The sequence below is a fragment of the Camelina sativa genome, chromosome 18, assembly GCF_030686135.1.
Source record: "Camelina sativa cultivar CO46 ecotype springtype chromosome 18, ASM3068613v1".
Lineage (NCBI taxonomy): Eukaryota > Viridiplantae > Streptophyta > Magnoliopsida > Brassicales > Brassicaceae > Camelina > Camelina sativa.
In genome coordinates this window covers 19,181,018-19,207,559 of record NC_141897.1, presented here as the reverse complement: position 1 = coordinate 19,207,559, position 26,542 = coordinate 19,181,018, and the positions used below count along the sequence as shown (strand labels likewise).

At 38.0% G+C, this 26,542-nt stretch overlaps 6 protein-coding genes, 1 non-coding gene and 1 pseudogene across 14 annotated transcripts; 4 read left to right on the top strand and 4 right to left on the bottom strand.

The window, feature by feature from the left end:
- Positions 1-671: 671 nt before the first annotated feature.
- On the bottom strand, positions 672-6,574 carry LOC104761951 (uncharacterized). 2 transcript variants are annotated; one of them, XR_015589407.1, is made up of 4 exons: positions 5,835-6,568; positions 4,606-5,686; positions 3,720-4,077; positions 672-891 (listed from the first exon to the last, which is right to left on the bottom strand). XR_015589407.1 is itself a non-coding variant. In XM_010485148.3 (3 exons), the coding sequence occupies exons 1-3, from the start codon at positions 6,290-6,292 to the stop codon at positions 3,793-3,795; spliced, it is 1,824 nt and encodes a 607-aa protein (XP_010483450.2). In that variant the 5' UTR covers positions 6,293-6,574; the 3' UTR covers positions 3,701-3,792. The 2 variants fall into 2 exon arrangements, 1 of the variants encoding a protein (XP_010483450.2); XM_010485148.3 differs by lacking the exon at positions 672-891 and having other exon boundaries at positions 3,701-4,077; positions 5,835-6,574.
- Positions 1,483-2,311, bottom strand: LOC147923074 (putative arabinosyltransferase ARAD1 pseudogene; annotated as a pseudogene).
- Positions 6,575-6,881: 307 nt separating the features above from the next.
- LOC104761950 (uncharacterized) lies at positions 6,882-13,590 on the top strand. 3 transcript variants are annotated; one of them, XR_015588787.1, is made up of 22 exons: positions 6,882-7,216; positions 7,308-7,351; positions 7,452-7,515; positions 7,744-7,870; positions 7,953-8,020; positions 8,108-8,205; positions 8,427-8,598; positions 8,918-9,149; positions 9,413-9,539; positions 9,755-9,864; positions 10,042-10,134; positions 10,429-10,557; positions 10,664-10,797; positions 10,886-10,981; positions 11,171-11,251; positions 11,443-11,605; positions 11,678-11,749; positions 11,996-12,035; positions 12,194-12,471; positions 12,555-12,732; positions 12,828-13,045; positions 13,140-13,590. XR_015588787.1 is itself a non-coding variant. In XM_087499145.1 (22 exons), exons 4-22 carry the CDS (start codon positions 7,828-7,830, stop codon positions 13,455-13,457), a joined length of 2,637 nt encoding a protein of 878 aa, XP_087355271.1. In that variant the 5' UTR covers positions 6,920-7,216; positions 7,308-7,351; positions 7,463-7,515; positions 7,744-7,827; the 3' UTR covers positions 13,458-13,590. The 3 variants fall into 3 exon arrangements, 2 of the variants coding, with proteins under 2 accessions (XP_087355271.1, XP_010483449.2); XM_087499145.1 differs by having other exon boundaries at positions 6,920-7,216; positions 7,463-7,515; positions 11,171-11,238; XM_010485147.3 differs by having other exon boundaries at positions 6,920-7,216; positions 11,171-11,238.
- A 2,373-nt stretch (positions 13,591-15,963) lies between these two features.
- LOC104761949 (protein LIGHT-DEPENDENT SHORT HYPOCOTYLS 5) lies at positions 15,964-17,105 on the top strand. Its single transcript, XM_010485146.3, has one exon. The coding sequence runs from the start codon at positions 16,372-16,374 to the stop codon at positions 16,906-16,908; it is 537 nt and encodes a 178-aa protein (XP_010483448.1). The 5' UTR covers positions 15,964-16,371; the 3' UTR covers positions 16,909-17,105.
- Positions 17,106-18,196: 1,091 nt separating this feature from the next.
- Positions 18,197-18,278, bottom strand: TRNAS-CGA (transfer RNA serine (anticodon CGA)). Its single transcript has one exon. It is a non-coding gene; the product is annotated as a tRNA-Ser (tRNA).
- A 30-nt stretch (positions 18,279-18,308) lies between these two features.
- LOC104761948 (cinnamoyl-CoA reductase 1) lies at positions 18,309-19,993 on the bottom strand. The gene is made up of 6 exons (XM_010485144.3): positions 19,752-19,993; positions 19,489-19,661; positions 19,211-19,396; positions 18,963-19,125; positions 18,700-18,886; positions 18,309-18,628 (listed from the first exon to the last, which is right to left on the bottom strand). The coding sequence occupies exons 1-6, from the start codon at positions 19,867-19,869 to the stop codon at positions 18,481-18,483; spliced, it is 975 nt and encodes a 324-aa protein (XP_010483446.1). The 5' UTR covers positions 19,870-19,993; the 3' UTR covers positions 18,309-18,480.
- Positions 19,994-20,090: 97 nt separating this feature from the next.
- LOC104761947 (glucan endo-1,3-beta-glucosidase 9) lies at positions 20,091-22,111 on the top strand. The gene is made up of 2 exons (XM_010485143.3): positions 20,091-20,518; positions 20,938-22,111. The coding sequence occupies exons 1-2, from the start codon at positions 20,172-20,174 to the stop codon at positions 22,028-22,030; spliced, it is 1,440 nt and encodes a 479-aa protein (XP_010483445.1). The 5' UTR covers positions 20,091-20,171; the 3' UTR covers positions 22,031-22,111.
- Positions 22,112-22,256: 145 nt separating this feature from the next.
- Positions 22,257-25,837, top strand: LOC104761946 (transcription initiation factor TFIID subunit 15b). 5 transcript variants are annotated; one of them, XR_015588388.1, is made up of 8 exons: positions 22,257-22,592; positions 22,729-22,822; positions 22,948-23,593; positions 23,725-23,875; positions 23,958-24,036; positions 24,606-24,873; positions 25,040-25,084; positions 25,277-25,837. XR_015588388.1 is itself a non-coding variant. In XM_087498051.1 (6 exons), exons 1-6 carry the CDS (start codon positions 22,409-22,411, stop codon positions 24,727-24,729), a joined length of 1,278 nt encoding a protein of 425 aa, XP_087354177.1. In that variant the 5' UTR covers positions 22,257-22,408; the 3' UTR covers positions 24,730-25,033. The 5 variants fall into 5 exon arrangements, 1 of the variants encoding a protein (XP_087354177.1); XR_015588389.1 differs by having other exon boundaries at positions 25,212-25,297; XR_015588390.1 differs by lacking the exons at positions 25,040-25,084; positions 25,277-25,837 and adding an exon at positions 25,085-25,232.
- Positions 25,838-26,542: the final 705 nt, after the last annotated feature.

The window sequence follows — 26,542 nt, the reverse complement described above, 5'->3', positions numbered from 1 at the left end:
AAGGATCAATAATTATGGATTGAGGGTACAACTAAGTAAAGAGGGCACGTGTAGTGGAGAGTGGTGGGTTCTGAAAAGCATCACGTGTCACCACCACTTTGATGAAAGCTAAAAGATGATGAGGATATGTCTCCTTCTTCCCCGATACCCAATATGATTGATATGCACGAGCACGAGGAGGACTCGAGATTTTATATTTGTTCTTCTTCTTTCTTTCCCCACATATACGTGTGTCGTCGTGGGTCGTGAATGTGTATTATTCGTTGTATACTTGTATTGTACTGTATTGATGGGCCTATGGATTCGCTTTGTAACTGGCATATCAGACTGCCCAAATTCGTATATTGGTTTTGTTGCAATTTGTTACCCTCTCCAATTTTTCTTTAATATTTGGGCTTGGCGGCAGGTGTTTATCAGCTACTAATATTGATAGCATCTACTATTTAGGATTTGTATATATCAGTGCTTGATTAGGTCTCTTTCATTACAAGTTGTTGTTGTTGTCAAATTGTAATGAAAGAGACCTGATCAAACATTGATATATACACATCCTAAATGTCCCTGGTCATGATTTTTTTTTTGTTTGTGTTATAGAAGTATAGAGATGGAAAAATCTAATCAAGATTAATAAGCTGAAATTTCACTTTTAAAGTAAAAAAGCAAACCACAAGTCCTCAAGCTTTTTTTTTTTTTTTTACTTTTAATGCACAATGCCTTTTACAAATGGTGAAAAATGAATTTGACGGCATTAGTTTTGGCCTTAAGCAGACAAAAGAGATGGATCCTCCTGAAGTCAAGGGCCACACCACAAGTATCTCAAACCAAAACCTACACGTACCCTACCCCTTTATGTTTCCAACACTATTCATATCACCATTATGTTCATCACATCTATATATAATAGCAAACCCACTTTTCTGGATCAACTTTAATGTAATGGATAAGATTGTTTCTATTATCTCATCTAACGGTTTAAAATTAATGATGATCCCAATAGTTGCAAGTTTTTTTTTCCAATAATCGTGTTTCTTCGTCGTACCCCCATCTTTTAAAAATCGCACCTATTAAACCCTTTGTTAATGATCTCAAAAGTTGCAATGTTTCGGTCCAACAATTTTGTTTCTTCGTTGCACCTCCAGCTTTCCATGTTGACACACGTTAGTTTTCACACCCTTTTGTTTTACACCTGTTTATTTATATAAAATGATACAAAATTATAATGTGAAAACTGATATGTTAAAACAGAGGAAAAAAAAAGGAAGCAGAGTAAAGAGGAAAGCTTCTAGATGCTCCCTCCATCAGAAAGAGTGAGAGAATGTTACAACTTATGATCTCTTATATATAAGAGAGATTTCCTACACTAAAAATAATGTAAATGTAAATTATATATTTAGATAAATGTAAATATTTCTAAACTATATATATTCTAGATTCTTCTGAACCTTCACAATTAACATATTATTGGGTTTGTCATAGAGATGGCTAAAAAGGCCTTTTAAACCTTTGAAACCTATGAACCTTCATCTTCACCAAAGGGGCTTTCCTCGCAACAGCTTTCCAAATCATCTGAACTGCATCATCTCCGTTGTTATCCTTGGACGGGAAACGCAAATCGAAATACTTCTCAACTTCCTTCAACCGTTTCCACATCTTATTATACTCTTCTCTCCCAATGCTCCTCACAAGACCCATCAGAAACCCTTTCTTTAAAGCGTCGGATGATCGGACAAAGAGACAGAACTCGTTGTAGTTGAGAACATCCTCGTATGGTAACTCAATGTCGTCGCTGATAATCACGGGAATACAATGACTAGCTATGGCGTCGAAGAGGCGGTTGGACGACGGAGTATCCCCTGCGATGTTGAGACAGAACTTGGACGATCTCATTCCATCTCCAGCTTTGGTTATGCCGTGATTTCGTACGTTACCGAAAGAGAAGTGGACGCCTTTTTCTTCTTTTAGAAGGTAGTATAGCTCTTGCCTCACGAATCCACCCTACATGATTGTGTGTGAATCGTGTGTATTTTAGTTGGAAGATTTTGAATAAAAACGTTCAAAATTTAACATTTATTTCACAAAATTTTAATATCTACATAATCGTCTTCTCTCTATATTAATACTATAACATTAGTGAATATTATTATATAAATATTGGCAACACAGATTTACCTCATATTCTCTGTTCAGTTGTTGTAACCTTGTTTATTTCTTATCGATCTCTTCAATCCAAAATTAGTCAAACTACGATTGAGGTTGATAACACTATACAGAATAACGGATTCGTGCAAACTTTTAATTTATGAGATCCCATTACAAAAATTTATGTAACATACTTAAAAACTTTTTTTTTTTCCTGTCGCAACTCGCAAGTAAAATAATTAGGGGATCTAGTAAACTGATGACTTTTGTTGTTGTTATTAAGATCAGAGAATCAACTGAAGATAAATCTAGATTCTGCAAAGTTGATAAAAAATAGATTAATTGTTCAAAATTTTGTGAATTCATATAACTACAAATAGACATGACTACATCATTTCACGAATACCGTTTCTAGTATGGATTTTTTATTGATTTAATTTTGTGTATGTGTTTTCGATTAGTACATGTATATATATGGTTGTTGATTGTGATATAATCTAGATCCAAACCTAACATAATATATGTTTCTTAATAACAAATATACATGTATAGACGCAGATATGTGTGTGTTCATGCCACCCTATAATATTACGGAGAGCGATGAAAGATTTTATATAAAAAAATATCTTGGATTTGTCTATGCATGATTTCAAATATATAGATTTTGTCCTTCAAATTTATCAAGTGAACGTTAAATCAATACTTTCATATGATGTTTACAAGGTTAGATCTAATGGCAGAACTTGGCTTTACAAAAAAAATAAGTTTTTTGTCTTAACTATCCGATTAAGATCTTGCTTGAAGTTGTTAATCAAGGTTTGTGTTTCGGAGAGCAGGAATCGACAAGAATACAAAATCTGATGAACCCAGCTGTCTTATGCTTTTTTTTCCTTTTTAATAAATTAATTCAATTCAAAACTAAAATAATTCAAATTACATGTACTGATCGATATACACATTTTCAATTCGCTTTAAAATCAGATCACTAAGCGTTTCATTTACAACTTTATGACCAATCTAATTTTTATTTATTTTTAATCAGTTTTCCTAGCCGAGATCTATTAAGTACTATGTGAGCATTTGCTTTGTAAGATTTGTTGAATTTCTCTTTTTGTCTCAGATATGCATTATCGAGTGACTTGAGAAATTGCCAAGTGAAAGGAGGTGAAGAAGCTTATGACCGCTTTAAGGATTGACTTAGTATTATAATTAAGCAGCAAATTAGTTACGGGTTTTCTTTTTCGGCTTATTAATAAGTGAGAATAACGATTTATCTTAAAATGTTGAGGTTAATTATTATCTTTAAAAAAAATTAAAATTAATTGCATAAATATAATAAGCGGAGTCCTATATTTTTTTATAATGATTAATTAATTCACGTGACAATTTGTCCTACTATGGTTGTTAACCAGATAAACTCAAAGCAAATATGTCTACTTTTTACTTTCACTAATCATACAAGTCTATTGATCTTGCACTTTGGGATTAATGTTTTGTGTTAACTAAATATAGTCAAGCTAGTTTTTTTGTTAGATTGACTAGGAGTCTAGGAGTCTAGGAGTAGTTTATGATCCTAGTACTATATATAATAATTACGATTTTTAGTGTTACAACCTGAATTTACAATACAATCATACCAAATAAAAACCAAACTTAGCGTGAAATGGCGCGGAGCAACGTGTTATGGATATGAGAGAAGTTTGGGCGTTTGGAGGGGGAGTTGTTCCAGCAATTGATCATCAGAGTTTTTAAGGCTTGAGGGCATTCCTTTGGGATATCCGGTCTTAGGCCACAGGCTGCAATCCCAACTGCCGCCTGCACAGGCGAGCAAGTTGCATAAGCCGCCTCTCCCGTCACCATCTCCCACAGTACCATTCCAAAACTATATGCATTGCTCATCCAAGTCTCTGTCGTATTTTCCGGGTCACCAGCTATGATCTGCTTTCAACCAGGTCATAAAGAATTCAGGTTTCATCAAAAAAATTTAGTAACTTCGTGTTAAGATCCAAGAAGTAAACAAATGCTGGCTACGTAAAACCAAGAACCAGTGTGCTCTAGTAGGAATGAATGGACCATTTGCAATTGCAAATGGCTTGACAAAGCTAAAACTCATAATGTACGAGGTGTAAGAGATTAGATAGAACCTAATTTAATCTACTTTTCTACGATATATGAATCCAAAAGTGACATCCAATAACTGCCCAGACAAACACAAAAGCTAAAGCAGATATGGCCAAAAGCAAAGGAACTTGTTTCGTTCAATAAGAACAAAAATGCAGTGGGTCATATGGGGACAGTAGAGATGAAGAATACAGGTCCCGCGATTTGTTTCTATGAGAATTATGATAATGGGGTAGAGAAATTTATGAGAAAGCTTCAACTTTCACTTTCAGGTGTCTAGTTTTATGTATCATTTGGCTTAGAGGTAAAAAAATATCACGAAATGGAAGAATGCATATGACATACCTCAGGTGCAAGCCATCGATAGCCATCAGTCTCGTACTCCACAGCCTCACCAAAGCTCTTACAAGCAGTGACTATTCCAATATCTCCTAAACAGGCGTTGCCATGTTTATCTAGTAGTATTCTTTGCGTGTTAAGGTCCCGATAAGCAACACCATGATCATTCACGAACTTCAGCCCTTCGGCTATGTCTATAGCAATTCGCAATATCTGCTTGGTTTGAAGCTTCTTATTCTTCAACATCAGTTCATGGAGTGACCCACCTTCCATAAGTTTTGTCACAATGCATAATCCATGGTTCTCATCGATGCAAACGCCATAAAATTGCAGAATGCTCTTGTGTCTACAAACCATCAGCTCCAAGAAATCTTTCCGGAGCTCGAACTCATATGAATTCCCCTTATCACAACCTTTTAGTTTCTCAATTCCCACTCTTTTTCCGCGGAAAATTCCTTTGAAAGAATTTGGTCCAACCTGATCACCGAACTCAAAACTATCAGAATTCAAGAGCCACTTTCCAATCTCATTGCCACCTGATTGGATGGTCTGCCATTCATCTACTGATACTGCAAATGAAGAACTAGGAAGTGGAGTGTGAAGCTGGATGATACTATTAGAGTTTTCTACCCCTAGCCTATTACTATGCTGAATGGACTCTTCTTCAACACCCCCAAGTTCCCCTACACCTCCAGTCTCTTCTTGACAGCCACAAAGCCCAAAAGGAAGCTTAACCGAAGTCGGTTTTGGCTTCCTGGTTGCAACCTTGAGGGCGTTTTCAACCCGGGTTTTAAACAAATTATCTCGCCCAGATTGATCCAGAAGTAGAACAACACCGAGAGTCAACCCCTTCTTCTCAAAGGTTAGTATCTTCTTGCAACAAATGGAAGCACCATCAAGAGCGGCTGACATAGTAGACCATGAAAGAGAAGAGTTGCAGGCGAACGTGAGTCTGAGGACTGAACCACGAGGCTCCTCAGCAGACACTTCTTGAATCATAAACACAGGATTGTCATCTCCGGAAGCTTGCTCTATCAACTTAACGTGTAAGAATACTTCTTTCATATCGAAATCAGCCTGACTGTAACTGTTGAAACAACAACAACAACAAACACACCAAGTTACCTAGATTGCTCCTCCATAGTTCTACCAAATATTATATCCAGATTCGATTCAAGCTCACACAATATCTATTTTAAGTTTTTAACTGTCCTTAATTAGAAATTCAGGTTTACCTGAAGGGCAAGGAATCATAATGCTTCTTGAGATTTGATACGAGCTTCTCCGGTAACTGACTGCCAGGATACATCTTAGCAAGGTTCCTCACTACAGTAGCCCACACGAGCTTCCTCCCGCCGCAGACACCAGCTTCGGCCTTAGGCGACGGAGCTCCACCGACGCTCTGGTTATCCCGGGGGTTATCGAGACTGAGCGAGTTTTTAAGCGACGCAATCGCCCCAGACACATTCCGGCTGAGACGCTGAAACCGTTTCTGCATAGCCGATGAGCTCTGATCGAAAACCGTCGTGGATCCTCCTCCTCCTTCGTTCTCCAAAGTGGTATCAGGCGGAGACGTTATAAGTGACTCGGACCTGTCGTGAGTGCGCATGAGTACCTGATCGACAAGATCGTCGTCGGGACCGCCACCACCACCTCCGGCACGGCTCGACCAGCACTCCAAGGCTGCAACCATTACTCGTCGTCGTCGGCAATGAAGCTATTGAGCTCTGCGGTAGAGTAGAGAGATGAAAACGGAAGTGGAGCTTTCAGATTTTTCTGGGATTTTTTTTAAATTTAGATTTCTACTTACATCTCTCTTTTGGTTGGCTTTACTGAGTACGACTGAGTCATTTATGTGTTAAAAGCAGTACGATTTCTCACACTCTCGATCCACTCACTACTACGCTCTCCTGTATTTTTTTCTTTATTAGTATTAATTGTTTTTGTAATTGTAATTATGTGTTGGACCAATTTCATTTAATTTCTTTGAGATAATTTATCTCTTAGTTGTGGACTGTGGTCCCTGCATACATAATTGTGTTTAGTTTTAAATGATCACCATTCACCAATCCTAAAATTATTCTGTATTATTAGGAATTTATTAGGATGACAACAACAGATTAGTACAAATCTTGATTTTTTTTTTTTTTTGGTAAAGAAGTACAAATCTTGATTTGTTTTCCTAATAAATCCTTTTCAAACACATGTTGAGTCAGGTTTGAATTATATCAGTATTATAATGGGCCAATATTAGGCCCATTAATATTGGCCTCTTTGTGATCGTCGGGATAAGTGGAAAACTTCGCAACGTTTTCTACTCAAACGAAACGGCACGCGTTGTTCTTGTCGTTTGTCAAAAGTCCCAAGTCAGGTTCCAACGACGACGTTTCATCAGTAACTTTTTACCCCTCATCGTCGTCGTTGTTCTTTCTTTCGCGAAGCCGGATCTCTTCTTCCTCTGTGTGATCGGAGGATCTGCAAGAGTTCCTTTCCTTACCCAGAAGTACAAAGCTAGATAGATAGATAGAGAGGGATTCGCTACCTAATTTATTATATGGCTTCTACAAGCAAATTTAATCCTCTCGAAGAAGAAGATGATGATGATGTGGAAGAAGAGGTATGCCACAGTTACTAACTCTAAAAGCCTCTTCTTCATGTTCTATTCTGCTGTCCTTTTTGTATTCATGGATCATGAAATTGTTTTGCAGGTGCAACATTTCGATGATTTCACTCTAGCTTCTTCCTGGGAAAGGTATACATACATCCATCTTCATGGTTTGAATTGCTTGGACTCAATTACTGCATTGTTCTTTTCTGTTTCGAGTGTCACCACTGATTCCGTTGCTTTTTAGGTTTATTTCAGATATTGAAGCAACTTGTCGTCAATGGTTAGCCAATGGTCCCAAAAACCTGGTGGTAAGTTTGCTTTTCCTAATGGTTTCATCCATATGTGACTTTCTGAGCTCGTTAGAATCACAGGAATGTATACTCTCCGATTTTTCCATCTGGCCGGAACTTATAGCTAGTTCTACTATTTTGAATTTTGATGATCAAAGATGGAGCTTGACTTATATTAAAGAATCCACTTTAGTTTAGTTATCTGCTTGACCTTTAACTAAGGTTGCCTGCATTATGTGAGTGTAGGAAAAAGGTGCCGTTGCAGTGGAGGATTCAAAGAATCTGTTTACAGTCAAACACGAACTTAAAGATGTCTCAAAGAGCTATTGCATGGAGTTCTACTTTCTAATTGATAATGATGGTAGCCAACAAGGTATATGATTTCAAAATATTGCGTTTTTATCTTTGGAGAAACTGCATTTTCTGTTTCGTAATTCAGTATCTGACTGATGCAGCTGGAATTGATAATTGGAACAGTAATTCACATGATCTCCAGCTTTGCTTTGGGGTGAAGGATTTTCTGGTACGCTTTAATTCCACGTTTTGTTGTTGAAATTATTCTTTCCCATTTACCTATTCGATATTTTATTAATTACCTTGCATCTTCTAGTTGATTGCTCCACAAAGTGCCAGTGGGGTGCTTCTTGATACACCAGAGTCCAGCAAGCTTCTGAGTGCAGTTGCTATTGCTTTGTCTAACTGTGGCAGGTACGATCTCTTTTAGCCAGTAATACCACATTAGCTTTATCATCGTCAACTGAAACTTGTACAGTACACTGTTTCTTTGAACTGATACCAAATCGCATGCCTATTACTCCAAAGTCTTGGAAGTCAAAGTTGATAGAAATGTAAATTATCCTTGAGGTCTTTGCGAAGGAGGTTATGATTAGACGCATATTAAATGGTCTTTATACTACTTTGGTATGTAGCTTGTGGCCAGCCTTTGTCCCTGTGCATGACCCTTCACGCAAAGCGTATATTGGAATCCAGAATATGGGCACTGTTTTTACTAGAAGATTTGAAGCAGATCGTATTGGCAGCCAAGTCCCCGTGAAACTCATGCACCTGGAAGGGCTGTATGAGTTGTTTGTTTCTAAGTTTGTAAGTCTTTGTAGCTCTTTATTAGTAATGTCAGTAGTACAATAATTGCTTATCAAAACGGACCTGAAAAATTACCAAGCATTAGCCATCAATGATGAATAGCTGGTTTTCAATCTAGTTGCTCTTACTGTTCTTATATTTTACTTTTTATACTATATTGCAGTATGCACTTTATACAACATGCTTTAAGCTTGCTATTAGTAGAGGAGACGATTTTAAATTATTGACTTGAGATCCGGTCCAACGTGGCTAGTTCCATCATGTGATTAAATTGTTTTGCTAGATATTGTATTTATCTACGACGGTTTATTATTTGAAGGTTTATTCAGGAGTGGACTTCTCAATGCATAATTTCAAAGTCCATTTTATGATGAGGCTAACATACCAAACCTTCCCATATGACGAGGAGGATGACGAAAATGATATGGATGACCTTATGGGTGACAAAGCAGACACTGCGGAAAACAATGGTTCTGAGTCACGCAACAAGGTGCTCTGGGATGATGACTGTCCTTGGAGTGAGTGGTACTCTGCTGAAGATCCACTTAGAGGTATATCCGTGCATCCTATGAAGAGTAACATTTAATTTTTTTGGACTACAGTCTACACACAATGTGTATTTTTCCGTGATTATACTACTCAGTTATCTAATTTACTAGATAGTATTTATAAACCTCTTATTCCAACATACGAAAATATGATAATTGATGTGTGATGACAGTTTTGTATCATTCTTCAAGCATAGGCCGGTCTTTGCTGTTGGTATATGCGATTCAAGGAATTCATTATCTAATTTTGTGGCTGATATGGATAGGTTTTGAATTGGTGGTCACATGGGCTGACAGGACTGTAGAAAGCACACTTGAGATGGCTGAACTTGAAAATGCTTCACCCCATGATGCTGAGAAGTGGATTATGCACCCAATCCTCTCACCATATCTGTAAGAAATGTTTCTCATAGTTTTCATTCTTGGACAGAATAGTAGTTTGCATGTCTGTGGTTTATTACTTTTCTCTTTCAGTTTGAAACAAATATTGCTTTACCAAGGATGATCTTCACATGGGAAAAGATTTGATTTTGCTTCCCAACTAATTTGCTTGGCCTTGTGGTGTATTATAATTTCCCTTCAGTTTTATAACAAATATTGCTTTACAGGGGTGATCCTTCACTTGGGAAAAGAATTGATTTTGCTTCCCAACTACTTTGCTTGGTTGAAGCATTGGATACGTCCTTCACAGCTCAGTTTATGGAGGATTTTGTGTCAGGTCTGCCGATATTTTGTGTGCTTTTATTATTTCCTCATGTTTTAAACACATGTAGAATCCACTAGCAAGGGATTGAGTTATAGCTTTGATAATTTCTCTTATGTTCATAGAATATTTCACAGCATTAGCTTTTCCGGACATATCCATTGTTTAATGTTTTTATTTAATTTATCGCAGTGGAAAATCCAAGCTCTGAAAATTTAAAGACCTCAGTGGTCATACCTCCTCCGTCAGTTCTTGATCGGGTGATTAAAGATCTCTTTCGTGAGGGTATACTTCAACTATATTATATGTAAACATATATGCATGTATACACTCCATGTTTACGGTAGCGCATATATATGCTTGTGTTTCTGTTTCACGACTGAATATTGCTAATCATTGCTGGTTCCATAATATAAGTCCATGTAGTAGTATTATTCACTTAGAAATCTTCTAAAGTTTGGTGCATGAATTTTAAAATTTGCTGCTATAGCATTTGTAAATATACCCCTTTAGCTTCCAAACGTTTGTTAGAATCCAGCTATGCGGTATTGTTTCACCTTTTTCAATGTAATCTCGCAGGATCTAAACTCCCAGATTTTACTAAAGGCGAACACAAGTTTTCTCGAGCTCTTAAGGCTGCACCGCTTGAATCTCTTTTTACACAATTCTGTTTGCACTCACTGTGGTTTGGCAACTGCAATATCCGTGGTATGTAACAGTAGACTATGCCGTATTTGGTAATTGCCAGTGACGGAGTTATCTAATTAATAAGATGTGTTGTATTTTTCTTTTCTTTTCTGCATTCCATCTCTAGCCATTGCCTTCCTCTGGATAGAGTTTGTCCGTGAAGTTCGATGGTGTTGGGAAGAGACACAGCCGTTGCCGAAAATGCCATTTGACGGTTCTATTGATTTGTCCACTTGTTTGATCAACCAGAAGTTGCACCTGGTAATCCTTCTATACTGTATATCTTTTATCGTAAATGTCGAAATTACTTTTAGAATACTGTACTAACAATTTTTTATATGTTGATCAGCTTGCAATTTGCATCGAGAAAAAACGTGAAATGAATGAAGAGTTCCTAGACTGTATAGGAAGTGATGACAGTTCAGACGCTTCTGTTTCTATGGAGGTGATTGGCTAATTTTTTCTGTATTGTGTGCATTTGTTGTTATGTGTTGCCAATATGTGTTTCATTTAGGTTCAACAAAAGGAAATATATAAAAGGTGTAGGAGTTCCAAAATCCTTCAATAAATCCAGTAGAATATCCTAACTCCTGCAGCGCCTGTGTTGTTAACATTTCATTGAATGACTTCTCAGGAACACCACAAGGTCGACAGGAGAAGAAATACATCCTCAGAAGCAGATCTGCAGAGGAAACGTGACAGGTGAACTTAGCAAGTGAGAGCTCTTAGGTTCTCGTTGTTATCAAATAGATGAAACCCTAATTGCCTATTATTACAAGGACTTGTGCTCTTTCTTCTTTTCTTTCATTTTCCATTTTAAATGATGATAGCTCTTGATTGAATGTTAAGTCTCGTAGAGAGGAAATCTTGACTAAGGGTGTTTAAATTCCTTCTCCTTGGATACAGTTCAATTGCAGAAGATACTTCTAATCGACCGAGAGTTGAGAGGAAAACTGAACGCACAAATTCTGAGAACCAAAGCCCAACCTTCAGAAGGGGCTCAGCTGGCCCAGTGGGGACTATGATGCTCCTGAAGTCACATCAGCGGCTCCATGCCCCATTTACCCAGGTTAGTATTCTACTTGACTCGGCTGTTTCCTATCTTTTTGGTAACAGTCTCATATTTTCTGAGTGATGACAGGATCCACCTCTTATGACTGAAGACATGCATGAAGAAAGACTCCAAGCTGTTGAAGCGTTTGGTGATTCCCTTGTAAGTTCAACTTCTTTCCCAGTAGAAGTGAATATGGTTTGGTTATCTACTAAGAATGTTTTTGTAGACGTAATGTTTCTTAACAAATGTGAAGATGCATTGCCTAGCTATATATGGATTTTTTTCTGTATGCTCTTGTGTTGTATGTAGACATTAAAGGAAAATAAATATGTTTAATCGCTTTTTTTTTAGTTTATTTTGTTGATTGTTTATTGAAGAACACACTCTTTGCTCTTTGAATTTCAGAACGTTCCTGGCCAGCTGGAGAAAGACATCTTACTATCTGGTGAGGTTAAAACTTTGTCTCTGTTGATGATAACGGAGAAGAACTGTTCATTACACTTCTCTAAGTCTTGAGTCTATTGCAAGAGAAGAATAGGCGCTTATTATTTTGTGATACATCCCTTGCTCCTTATTTTCCTGATTTCACAAAGATGATTGCAGACATGTCAGCATTCAAAGCGGCAAACCCAGAAGCAGTGTTTGAGGACTTTATCAGATGGCATTCACCTGGAGATTGGGAAAGCTTTGAACCTAAAACCACTGAAACATCAGCAGGCCCCATCACCAAAGGCTCGAAAGATAAATGGCCTCCTTGTGGTCGTCTTTCTCAACGGATGTCTGATCAAGGAAACTTGTGGAGAAAAAGTTGGAACGATGCACCCGCTTTGCAAGCTGATGATCAAAAGCCTCTCGTAGACCCGAACCGAGAGGGAGAGAAGGTATGTGTCTTTGTGAGATTACTCATGCTGATAACCTCTTGCGAGAGTTAGGTTTGACCTCAATATCTTGACAAATTTCTCAGATTGTTCATTACCTGGAAACAGTGCGGCCTGATCAGCTTCTTGAGCAAATGGTCTGCACAGCCTTCAGAGGATCAGCCGACACTCTTAACCTGACAAACTTCGGGAACATGAGACAAATGACCTCTAAATTGGAGCAACTCTACCTCATCATCAAATCTACTTTGGGGGCTCTACAACGTAATACTTTTGCTTCTCCTTTAATTATTCAAACCCTTTGAACATCTTTCCCTTCCGGGCCTTCTTGTCTCTATATAACAGATATTCGGATGCAGGCAACAATCTTCCAGATAAAGGAAAAACCGTCAAAGACCTGAAACGTCTCTGCGTGGTCTTTGAAAACGTGGAGAAGTTGGTAACGGTCGCGGCATCAATTCACAGAAAGTTCCTGGACGCATCACGACTTGCTCAAGTAATATTCAGCGACTTCTACACCATTTATTCCCCAACAATGGGAATGAACTCAAATGATGAGGAGAACAAAAGCAGGACGGTAAGTCATTGTTAAACCATCGAGAGTTTCTCTGATTGGAATGTAATAATTGGATGATTTAACGTAACGTATCTATCTGGTCACTGGAACACAGGAGATGGAAGTAAGTAGACAAGAAGTGAATTTGAGAGAGAGACAAGTGGTGTCTAACTTGTTCGCGCCCCCATCTGCGAACCAGTCATGGAGGAAGGTGCTGAGTATGGGAAATCTTCTAAACGGACACGAACCCATTCTCAGGGAGATCATTTTCTCTACTGGAGACGATGTCAACAACGGCATCCATTACGCGGCAGCTGCTGACGTTGCGGCCACCAATTACCGGAAGGGAGAAGAAATCGAGACACACCGAATGTACGTGTCTGGAACATCTAACGATCTCCGGGTTGGACTCTCTGTTACTTCTTGCGATTGATTCTTTTTTTCATTTTAAATTTATAACCTTACGATATAACACATTTGTTCTCTAATAGAAAATTAGTAAACCAAGTTCTGCTTGAACAAACTTCACGTAAATTTTTTTGTTTAATATATAACTTATTTTTGCATTCGTCGATTTAATTTGATTTGCGTTAATAATAGACAACGAATGATTTGCGAGTTTCTAAGAAAACACAAAGTCACAAAGGCAGTGAGGAAAACAATATGTCGATTTGTTAGTATTATTTTTGGTGTTCTTGTTACTAATTATACTATTGTACTATTGTTGAATTTTTTAAAGTTTTGAGTGAATGGACTGGTATGAGTCGGGACGACGTACATGCAGTGAGAGATCTATGATCTATCACTTCCAACGTCATATTTTAGATGAAACACGCAATCAAAAATTTAAAAAGAGAAAAAGGTTTTTTTTTTTTTTTTTTTTTTTTGGGTCAAACGAGAAATAGAAGATTAATTTTGTTACTTTTGCGATATAAAGGGTAAATCATGTGATGCAATATTTCTAGAAGCATTAGACTGAGTGGTCTTTAAGAATGTTAGTGCAAAAGAAAAGAAAAAAGAAAAAAAGTATTTTAATAAGCTATGCATACAAATTGAATTTTATACGTTTGTAGATGAGATCAGTCTTCTTTGCAGATGAAATCATCTGATCATTTTGATCTTTGCAGATCATAGCTCAAGATGAGATCAGTCTTCTTTGCAGATGAAACCTTACTAATTATTTGTACGTCGTTATGAAAGTATGATTGTGTTGTAGGTCTAAATAAGATTTAAAAACTCATCATGCTACGAAGATGGTGCATCAAATCAAAATGTTTTATATAGATTGATGAATGATGATACATATTATTGTTGTTGTTGGTAGACATGACGTTTTTTCTTCTTGTTTCTAAATTTGATGATTGGATGAATATATAAAAGGATTAAGAGTTTTGTGGTGGAAACTTTGATTAAATAGTTGCCATGTTTGACAATGATCCTGATAAAATACTAATAAATCTTCTCTTTATCTTGATTTCTACATATATATAAATTATGGGATGGGGACATGGTGTGTGGTGTGAGAGACTATAAAGTGAAAAGGCGTGACCGTATAGGTATGAGTCTAAGCACTAAAGCCACTAAACATAATAAGGAATGTTAAGTAAATGGGTGACTGAGTGAGTGACGAAAATTGCGTGGATTAGATTAATAGATTATGAGAAATTGATGGCCAATACCTTTCTTCATTGATTCTTGACCCACTACCAACTCCTCACCATCTCTCTTTCTCTTTTTTTTTCCCTACTTTATCAGTTCCATCGCAATGAGTCCTTGCATTATGAACCAACTCATATGGTGATACCATGATTCCCTCATATTATTGACCTTGTACATAATGTTTTCCACGCTTGCTTATCCTAACAACTACAGTGTATAGATTGAGAATTTAGATTGCGTTGTTTATATGATATTAACATTATTTGATGGCAGTTGGTGGTCTATGTATCATGGGTTTGATTGTTAAATAGTATAATTAGTGTGAAAGAAAGTGTTAATTTTTGATACTCTTTAGATTAAGACATAACCCAAAACGAGATAATCATAAACTTTATATAAAAAATAGATAAACCAGAAATTATATATGCCGTCAATGAAGCACTAATTAAGCAGCATGTACATTTAGTCGTTTAATTAGAATCTTTAGTGTTTACAGCTAATCAATCAGGGAACTATAATAAAATTTGGAAGAGTTGGTCACAATGGTAAGGAAAATTAACTAGTTTCCAATGAAGAGTACTGAAATGGACAAAGTTATATTTCCTATAATGGAATAAAAATTGGACCGACGATCCATTGATATGATTTGATGTATCAACAAGAAATATTAAAGTTATGTATAAATGATTAAATCGAATGAATCACGGGAGGTATAGACACACCATGGAATATGGTTGGAGCTTTTGAATGGTAGTCTCCTTAACATCGTTAACTTGACTTCCGTTAGACATTAGTACTAAAAGTTCATGTTAAATATGTCGTTAACGGCTTAACACCATAATTATTATCATTCATCTATTAAAATTTCTTTTGGTGCACATTATAAATGTCAATATCGAAGATCATGAAACTCGTTTTTTTTTTTGTAGTAAAAATTTAGCAGTGAGAAATAGATGTGTACTCTATTTGAATACTTGGTGCTATTTTATTGTAATATCCTACATCCCAATCAGGAATTAGGGTCATACTTAACTTATATGTAAATAGTTATGTCGTCATACGATATTTTAACAAATCTTGTAAACATCTTTATTTAAAAATTATATACTATAATATTGTAAATTGCTATTATTAGAGTTTGAATATATAGTTTCCCACTTGCCACGGATGTAGCGAAGTCATTCATTCACTAGCGGATTTATGTATATGGTTTATTATCATATTCATTTGTTCTTTTATCCTAATTTAAAGTAGATGTGATTCTCTTACTTAACATGATGACCCAAAGAAAAAACAAAAAACAAAAAACATTAAGAAAATCAAATTAGTGTGTGAACGAAGGCAGTGAATGGAAGGTGGACAATTTACATTCAAAGTGAAAGCTATTACCAAATGGGCAACAAAAATTAGATGTATCTAATTTTCCATTTCTCCTTTTTCTTGGTTTCCCATATAAAGAAATATGATGATGGGACGTAAATAAAAGTATAGAAACTACAATGTGTATGAATAATCAAATCCAACTTGTTGCTTCTTTCTGACTAAGTTGTGACTTCACATAAAACTCTTCCTTCCTCTCTTTCACCTCTTCTCTCTTCTCTCAGGCACACGACCCACACATACACACAAAGACTCTAGAAACAAAAAGAAAAAAAAAATCAAAGGTCGACCCTGCCTGACATAGCAAGATGGAGGGAGAAACCACAGTAAACGCAGCTGCGAGTTCCTCCTCATCCCCAAGCCGGTACGAGTCACAGAAGAGGCGAGACTGGAACACTTTCCTTCAGTATCTAAGGAACCACAAGCCACCTCTGAATCTATCTCGTTGCAGTGGCGCACACGTCCTTGAGTTCCTTAAGTACCTTGACCAGTTCGGCAAGACCAAAGTCCACGCTGTTTCTTGTCCTTTCTTCGGACAACCTAACCCACCTGCTCAGTGCACTTGCCCTCTCAAGCAAGCTTGGGGAAGCCTCGACGCTCTCATCGGCCGTCTAAGGGCTGCTTTCGAGGAAATCGGCGGTGGTCTTCCCGAGTCAAACCCTTTCGCTGCCAAGGCCGTTAGGATCTATCTTAAGGAAGTCCGTCAAACTCAGGCTCAGGCACGAGGGATTCCTTACGACAAGAAGAAACGAAAACGGCCTCATACCACAGCCACGGCTACTCCAACCGCCGGTACAAATGAAGACGACGCCGGAGGAAGTAGTGGTGCTACCTTGGTCGTATAGTCGAGAATAATCCAGTCAGAGATACCCAATGCTAAAATCTTTGAAAAAAATGGTATTGTAATCTACTAATCATCATGAGTGCTTTACTCTCTAAATTCGTACTTATGAGCTATATTTGTGTGATTAACTATTTGAGATTGTATAGAGACGATCAACGATTATTAATTAGTAAGCTAGACCTTACAGTATTATTATTATATTTTGACACAATGAGCTTTGATATTTTCACCGTGATTGATGATAGATTAGTATGAAAGTGTATGAATGTGATGTGTGGACGAGCGAAGTTCTCGGGTCTCACGTGAGTCGTCATTTTTCTTAAAAAGTCATAAATCTTCAGGTGTTTTTTTTTATTTTTTTTTTTATTTTTTTTTTATATATATATATATATATATATATATATATATATAGTAAAAGCTTTCAGAAATGATGATGATCATCTTCTTACTTTCACTTTATAAAGTCTTTATTTATGCTCTTCTTTACAAATTTAACCATTCAAAAAACAAAATTTAGCTAGCTTCAATTGTTTCGATTTAGTGAAGTACTATTTACAATTGGTAGGCGTAGAAATGTGGATACAAAAGAAGAACAAAATAACAAAAGAGGAATAATGGTTATAAGCTCAAGATCCATCTATCTTAGAAATAGCAAAAACAACAAATGATATAGTGGGTGGTCTTAATTATATATAAGTCAAAACTGAAAAGGACTAGTGACCAGCCTAGCTATATCATTAATTCTCTTGGTAATTTATAAACCTAGACATATGTCTTCATCTTTTCATGATACTCAAAAAACTCGAAGCACTTTCTCAAGTCTTAACAATAAGAAAAAGTTAACTAATGTCTATAATTAACCAGGGCTAGTAGAAATGATTACATATGTAAGATGTAGGCTGAAATCCTGACCATGTTACAATTTTCACCATTTATGTGTAAAAAGACTAATTTTATATAAAAATATTATAGTTGTTAAATTATTTAGACTTTAGATAAAACTATATATATTTTTGCCATATTGAGAACTACTGTATGTAACTTTTAATTGACACCCATTCAACAACATCATAGATTCGTAGTGTATTAGCTAGAAGAATAATGCTATGCTAATATTTATTCTGGAACTAAATTAAAAGCAAAGAATCAATAAGTAGACTGTTTTGTCACTCACATTCACATAGTCATGGCGTTACGCCCGTTGCAGACATAATAAACGTGTATCTCCAAAGTCCAAATATAGTGGGAAAAATGGTAAATTACAAAAAAAAAAAAAAAAAAAACAGTATCGTCAACAGCAGGATTCGAACCTGCGCAGGCAAAGCCCAACAGATTTCGAGTCTGTCTCCTTAACCACTCGGACATATTGACATTTCGTTATACGCTGACACCAAACTTATATAACACAAATCGAACACTTAATTAAACACACAGACGAACAAATCCTCATCTCATGCTTTAATAATCTTGGAGAGATGATCTAATCCATAACACAGGCCAGCTTATTTATTACATAAGTGATAAATTCGTATGAAATGATTCTGCTGCCTCCAGATTTTGGTCATTTGCTAAATCAAGCAGAGATAAATCCTTTGCTTTTAAGACTCTCCACACCTTCCTTGATGATCTCCTCCATGGAACTGAACTCTAACCCCAATTCCATCAGCTTCTTTGATGCTTTCTTGGCTCGGAGTAAACCAGGTTGAGTCTCTCTCGGTAACCTAAGAGAATTACCAATGAAGCTTATTGAAATATATAAACACACACACACACATGTGTTTGAGAGACTTACTTGGGGACATTGTAATTGGGATAGAGCTCAGCAACTTTGGCTACAAAATCACCGTAGTGAGAGATGGCCTCGACGCACAAGTGCCTTCCTTTGGCAGATGGGTTCTCATATACAAGAATATGGGCTAAGGCCACGTCCTTGAAATGAACCAACCCCATGAAGAAGTTCTCGTATGTCTCTGTGCACCCTGAGCATAACATGTCGATTCAAATCCTAAGACGTTCCATGAAACTCAGACTAATTAATCACAGAGAAGCAAATACCTTCAAGAAGGCGTAGAAGCATGAGCATGCTAGCGTTGATAGATGGGGGAATAACAGGGCCCATGACAGTGCCTGGATTCACCACAACCAAGTCCAATCCTTTCTGCTCTGCAAACTCCCAAGCTGCCTTCTCAGCAAGCGTCTTTGACAGTGGATACCATAACTACCAACCAACAACACAAGAATCACACATCATCTATAAAAGATAAATCAAGAAGATTAGATCTTAATACTAGAGAAACATATACTTCATTCTGTTTGCAGTAGTCTTGGTCAGCCCAACAATCTTCATTCTTGATCTTATCGGCAGGCCAGTTGGGACTTGGAGTTATCGCTGATATAGAAGACGTCACAACAACCCTCTTAACACCTGCTTCTTTCGCCGCCGTCAGTACATTCATGGTCCCTCTAACCGCCGGGTCAAGTAGTTGCTTCTGTTAAACACATATGAATGAAGTGATCAAATTCACTATCGTTCGGTCCTTTTGAAGCTAGAGGTTTTTGGGAGTGGATCATGTATAAGAACCTGGGGATCTTGAACTTCGTCGACGATACAGGGCGATGCGAGGTGAAATACGCCGGAGCATCCGTTGATGGCGGCGGAAACGGTGTCGTATTGCAGGAGATCCATCTCGAATAGATGGAGGCGTGTGGCTGCACCTTCGAGAGCTTCTAGATGTTTCGTCTCTTTCTCATCCTCTGCAACACGAATTTTTAACAAATGTTAAGGCAATTAATTAGAAGGAGATATTGTAACGAATCGAAGAGAGGAATATTTGTGAAGATTACGGAGGTTTTTCACGGTGGCGTGGACGGAGTAGCCGCGGTGGAGGAGCAGATGGACCAGCCACGAGCCGATGCAGCCACTAGCGCCGGTGACACAGACTACTTCTCGTTCTATCGACATTGATGAATTGATAAGAGCTCTCTCTCTCAGTTTCAGACAATTTCTTTTTCAGACACACTCGATAACTCTGGTTGTCTAAGAATCGGACACAACGGAATTACGCAGAGGTGATTCGTTTATGTTTGATGGACTAGTGAATGTAAAGCCCAAGTATAGCCCAACGTTTAAACATCATGCCATTTTACTGGATTAATAACAGGGCTAAGTTGGCTGGCTGAATTGTGAAACGACACGTAGTTCCATTTTTTTTTTTCTAACATTGAACTACTCTGTCCGACATTATCGTGGAACGAGGAGATTCAATGGAGTTGATGGGGCTGTTTCTCCTCATCCTCGCCGTCACGGCGGAATTGAGCTTTAATGTAACCACCGTAGGAGCCGTCGGCGTAAACTGGGGGACGGAAGCGTCGCACCCACTTCCGCCTTCGAAGGTTGTAGAGCTTCTGAAATCCAACGGCATTGCCATGGTGAAGCTGTTCGATGCCGACCCAAAAGTTCTCCGAGCTCTCTCTGGTTCTAATATTGGTGTCACTGTCGGCATCCCTAATTATATGATCAAGAGCTTGAATGCATCCAGAAAGGTAGCAGAAAGCTGGGTCCATGACAATGTCACTCGTTACTTCAATGGTGGAAACAGAGTTCGAATCGAGTATCTTCTTTCTCCTTCTCTTCCAATTTTTCCAATTACAGCTACCATTTTGATTTTTTTTTTTTTTTTTTTTTTTTTTTGTTTGTTTGTTATGTTTCCAAGTTGAGATCTTTATCTAGATTTTGGGTTCTCAATTTGGAAATTTCCTATATAGACCAGTTTCCTATTTTGCTTCGTTTCTTCTGTTTTTGTGTGTCAAAGTTTGTACATTTCACATTTGTGTCCGTTGCCACGAAAGTGTACACAAACGAGGAACGGTTTTATCTATCTAATGTTTAGAAACTCACATTCAGAAACACTCAATTGAATTATTTTCAGTCATCACTTTAAAAATTTGTTTTTAGTGTGAAGTTATCTTTAAAGGATGGTTTTTTAATATCAACGATTGTGGAGTGTTCCTCACTTGGATTGGTTTGCAGGTACGTAGCAGTTGGAGATGAGCCATTTCACCAGAGCTATGGCAATCAGTATAGGCCTTTTGTGATTGGAGCAGCTATGAACATCCAAAATGCTTTAGCTAAGGCGAGCTTGGGAAGTGAAGTGAAGGTCGTAGTACCTTCCAGCTTTGACTCTTTTCTTTCTGAATCTGGTCGACCGTCTTTAGGACACTTCAGGGCTGACCTCAACAAGACAATGATCGAACTACTCTCCTTTCTCACAAAGCACCACTCTCCCTTCTTTGTCACACTCTCCCCTTTTCTTAGCTTTCACCAGAACAAGAACATCTCCCTCGACTTTAGTCTCTTCAAAGAAACAGCACAGGCTCACAAAGACAGACGTAAAACCTACAAAAACAGCTATGATCTGAGCTACGACACACTTGCCTCTGCATTGTCCTCAATTGGGTTCTCAGATGTGGATATCGTCGTGTCAAAGATTGGTTGGCCTACAGATGGAGCAGCCAATGCCACATCACCTACTGCTGAGATCTTCTTGAAAGGACTAATGGCTCACTTGGAGAAAAAGACGGGTTCTCTGCTGCGCCCTCCGATTGAAACTTACATTGAAAGCCTCTTGGACGAAGATCACAGAAACATATCTTCAGGGAACTTTGAGAGGCACTGGGGAGTATTCACTTTCGACGGTCAAGCCAAATACGGTTTCAGTTTCAATCATAACTCGAAGAAACTGGTAAACGCGCAGAACGTTCAGTACCTTCCTCCTAAGTGGTGCGTGGTGAACAATAACAAGGATTTGTCAAACGTGTCAGCAAGAGCATTAGAAGCGTGTGCTGTCGCGGACTGCACATCGATACTTCCTGTTGGGACGTGTTCAGGCATCGGATGGCCAGGGAACGTGTCGTACGCGTTCAATAGCTTGTATCAGCAAAATGATCACGGTGCAGAAAGCTGCAACTTTGGTGGACTCGGTTTGATCACTACCGTTGATCCTTCTGAGGATAATTGCAGGTTCTCGGTTCAACTTGACACTGCTCATTCATCTTCCCAAATTCCTGATTTCTTTCAGAGTTGGCTTCTCCTTTTATTATTCCTGCTCTCTGTATCCTTTTAAAGCTGTAGTTACACAAATTTTTGGATTCTGTCTCTCCCTTTGCCTCTATTTTCTCCTAAATAGCCAAATTTAAATCTGTTATTGGGCTGGGCCGTTATGATTGGATGAGTATGGGCCTTTAGAACGACGTCATCTTAGTAAAAAAACAATTCCAGTTATTTTCTGGGAGCCGGTCGGTAAAGATAAGATGTAAAGAATTTAAGATTAAAGATAAAATTAAATGTGTAATAAAAAGGAAAGAATAATGTTGGTCCACACTATTTAATTATGAGAGAAAAATAAATACAAGGATGCGAGATTTTATATTAACGTATTAAAAGCCTCTCTCTCAATTCGTTAAAAGAGTTCTCTGGTCTCGTCTATCGCAAACCCTAGGTCATGGCTGGGATGTACAATCAAGACGGCGGCGGAGGCGCGCCTATCCCGTCGTACGGTGGCGATGGATACGGCGGAGGTGGAGGCGGTGATGCTGGATATGGAGGACGCAGTTCCTCTGGCGGAGGTGGTTACGGTGGCGGCGGACGCGGTGGTTACGGTGGAGGCGGCGGTAGAGGAAATCGAGGTTTGTGTTTGAGATTGTTCCAGATCTGATTGATATACCCTTACGATTTCTTTAGTTTTCTTCATTCTTTGCGTATTTGCTTTTGTTAACTCTTTTGTTTTCTTACCATCTGTTGGATGATTCGATTTAAATTCAGGTGGTGGCGGTGGTGGATATCAAGGAGGTGATCGCGGTGGACGAGGAAGTGGCGGCGGCGGAAGAGATGGAGATTGGCGTTGTCCTAACCCTAGGTAATGGTTCTAGTAATATTTTGGGTACCATTCTTTATTCCTATGCAGTGAAATTGGAATAGCTGTTGAAATCTTTTCTGGAAGTATGTTTTGAAGTTGTTTACCTTCGAAAACTGTTTGTATAGTTGTGGGAACGTGAACTTTGCAAGGAGAGTTGAATGTAACAAGTGTGGTGCACCTGCTCCTTCTGGTGCTGGTTTTGGTGCTGGTGATCGTGGAAGTGGTGGATATAGCCGAGGTGGAGGTGCCAGTGATCGTGGGGGTAGTCGTGGAGGTAGAAACGATAGTGGTAGGAGCTATGAGAGTAGTAGATATGATGGTGGAAGTAGGAGTGGTGGTAGCTATGGTAGTGTTAGTCAACAGAGGGATAATGGTTCGTATGGTCAGGCTCCTCCTCCTCTTGCAGCTATTCCATCCTATGATGGTTCTGGAAGTTATCCTCCACCCTCGGGGTATGGAATGGAAGCAGTTCCCCCGCCTTCAAGCTATTCTGGTGGCCCCCCTTCATATGGTGGTCCAAGAGGGGGTTATAACAATGATGCACCGAGCCCTGGTGGTCGGGGTGGTCGGGGAGGTGGCTATGATAGTGGTAGTGCTCCTCGACGGCAGGAATCTAGTTATGAAGAAGCACCTACTGAAAATCGCACCCAAGTCAAGCAGTGCGATGCGGATTGTGATGATACTTGTGATAATGCTAGAATATACATCTCTAATTTACCTCCGGGTGTGACAACTGATGAACTCAAGGATCTCTTTGGTGGCATTGGCCAAGTAATTACACTGGTCTTTTACTTCTGTTGTGTGTTTTATTTTATCATCTTGGAACAAGCTTTTTCCTTGCCATGAATTCTTGTTTGTGTACATGTTTGTTGGTGTACTGATTGGGTTTGTATTTACTATAGGTTGGAAGAATTAAGCAGAAGCGGGGTTATAAAGATCAGTGGCCCTATAATATCAAGATTTACACTGATGAGAAGGGTAACTTTAAAGGTGACGCCTGTCTGGCTTATGAAGATCCTAGTGCTGCACACTCCGCTGGCGGCTTTTTCAACAGTATGTGTTATAGAACTGCTGTCTAGCTTTTAAATTGTTTAAAAGTTCTGTTTGGTGAATGGTCGTGGATTTTTTTTTGTAGATTACGAAATGAGGGGGAGCAAGATTAGTGTAACGATGGCAGAGAAGTCTGCGCCCCGTCCTCCTACCTTTGACCAGAGGTAGCTTTCCTGACCTTTTATCAGCACTTAACATTTTTTTGTTACCATGTGGCTGTCACCAGTACTCCATCTTACAGATTTGTGTACTGTAGTTGTTTTAGGTTCTTAGCTTTATTATTTTGGTTGGGGATATGAGCATTTGCTATGCTAAGTTTGTGTTCCTTGTTTCTAAAGACTGTATGGGACTTGTTTTCATAATGGGTATCTGCTTTGTACTCATCTGGGTCTGGCAGAAAGGGTTAGGAGTTCGTTATATCATCAAACAATGCCTTATATATATGTTCATGCCATAGTTATTAAATATATATGTAGTCAAACATATCTTATAACATTTCGCTGTGGATGCTTTTAATTATGAAGAGGGATTTTTTGTTCATGCTTCTTATAAGCTTCTAGTATTTCCGCCCGCATATAAGTTGCATCTTTAACTGTAGGTTATCCATGCATTATAAGACTCGCCCTTGTTGTGTTTGGTCATTTCATTTTCAGTAGTAAGCTGGTTTTTAATTAGATGATGGTCTGTCTGATATAATATTGTGGTCCTTGCAAAACTTTTGTGAACTGCGCAGAGGCGGTGGTAGAGGAGGAGGAGGGGGCGGCTATGGTGGTGGTGGGGGAGACAGAAGAAGAGATAACTATGGTTCAGGGCCAGAAAGAAACCACCATGGGGGAAACCGGTCTCGTCCGTATTGAGAGAAAGAGAGATCAATGAATCAGCTGTTATGTGTTCTAAGAGTTTTGTGTGTGTTGAGGGGGGAATTTTAGTAAAATGTTGCGTTGATGTGGGGGCAAAAATGTTCTATGAATCATCATATTGGAGAAACAAAAAAAAAAGAGGTAGGTTTTTTGTTCACTTTGACCTTGAGCAAAATTACCCCTTTTTCTCTCCCTACTTGTTCTGTTTCTTTTGGGATCTATTATCTATGCACTTCCGGGTTATCCTTTCTTTTTTATGTTATGTTTTTTCTCAATGTGAAATTTTTTTGTTTTTGTTTTATTGAAGGAAGCTGATAAATTAACTGCAAAATTGGTGCTATGATGATTTCAGGTGAGTGTCATTCATCTTGATTTACTTCTTCACCAGAAGTCTCTTCCTTTCTTTTTTGTTTGACTCTGTTAAACGCAAACAAACCAGTCATATGTTTTCATATTGTATTGTGTATGCATTCATTTAGGCAAACACACTTCCCTTTACAGTTCTCGGAGTTACTATATTTATTCTCTCAAACTTCTTTTATAGAAACATATGTTCCACGAGAAATGGCAGCAGTTGGGGATTGCTAGGCACTTTTGTCTAGGATGAAGACATTTCAAAGATCAACTTGTTGATTTTTAGTGCTAACTCACTCGCCGAGGCTATATTTACAAATGAGTGGCCTTGTTTTGGACAAAAGACAAGTTTTTGATATATAGTTCTATCACTCTTTGCACAAAAAAAAAAGAAAAAAAAGTTCTATCACTCAATTTAGATCGCAAAGGCTAAAAAGAAGGGTGTCCCGTAAAATTCTATATGTATTTATGCCATGAGCGACATATAGTCACCAAGAATCTTGCAGTTGATGTCTGAATTGGATCTGGTTGACCCGGCGGGATATGATGACGTTGCAGAAGAATATTTTGGTTTTTTTCCACGTGAGATTTCCCAAAGTTATAACTTTGAATTTGTTTATTATGCCCTTGTTATTTGATTAAAAATGTGTTATCAATTCTGAGAAGCCATGATTTTTGGGTTGATGCCGGATTGGCTAACCCTTTAGGCTAGTCTGTTTCCTTTAATGAAAATATCAGAAGATTTTTGGAATTTGTCTTCTACATAAGCTTTCAGTTTGATTCTAAATGCAAATCTAAATAATGAACCAAGAATGAAAATGAAAATTCCCAAAGCAAAATGTGAATGGAGATTATGTTAAAAATGTGGCGAGACGAGAAACAAAATCCACGAAATTTGGAATCCCCTAACATTTGGTCTTCAAGATTCCCTTTTATCATCTCTCTTAACATATATGGTACCAAAACCGGAAATTATACAGAAAGAGTAGTGGACTTCTATTAAGAATCAAGCACAGATTTTACAACTAACCTGTAAGGCTGTAACTCTTGACTCTTAATTAACTGTCTAGATGTGTAAAATCCAAGTAGACCATACTATTTTACTATCCACTTGTTCTCAAGATCAAATTGACCATACTTGTGATTTTAATTTCTCAAATTCTCCACAACAACACTTCCACACAATTTAAATTTCAGCTAGGTGTTTATTATTTGTTACAATTCAACATCTGAAAAGTGAAAATATGGTGAATGAATCTGATGTCTCCCTGTCCTCTTATATAAAAAGCTCAAAATATTACATACAAATAATGATAAACCTTACCCGTTACCATCGCTTGTATACAAGATGCTCAACGGAGCTGGGAATGAAGTAGGATATATACACACAAATAAGCAAGAAGAAGCTATGGAACTCAGGATGGATAGCGCCAACAACAATACATATGTATATATG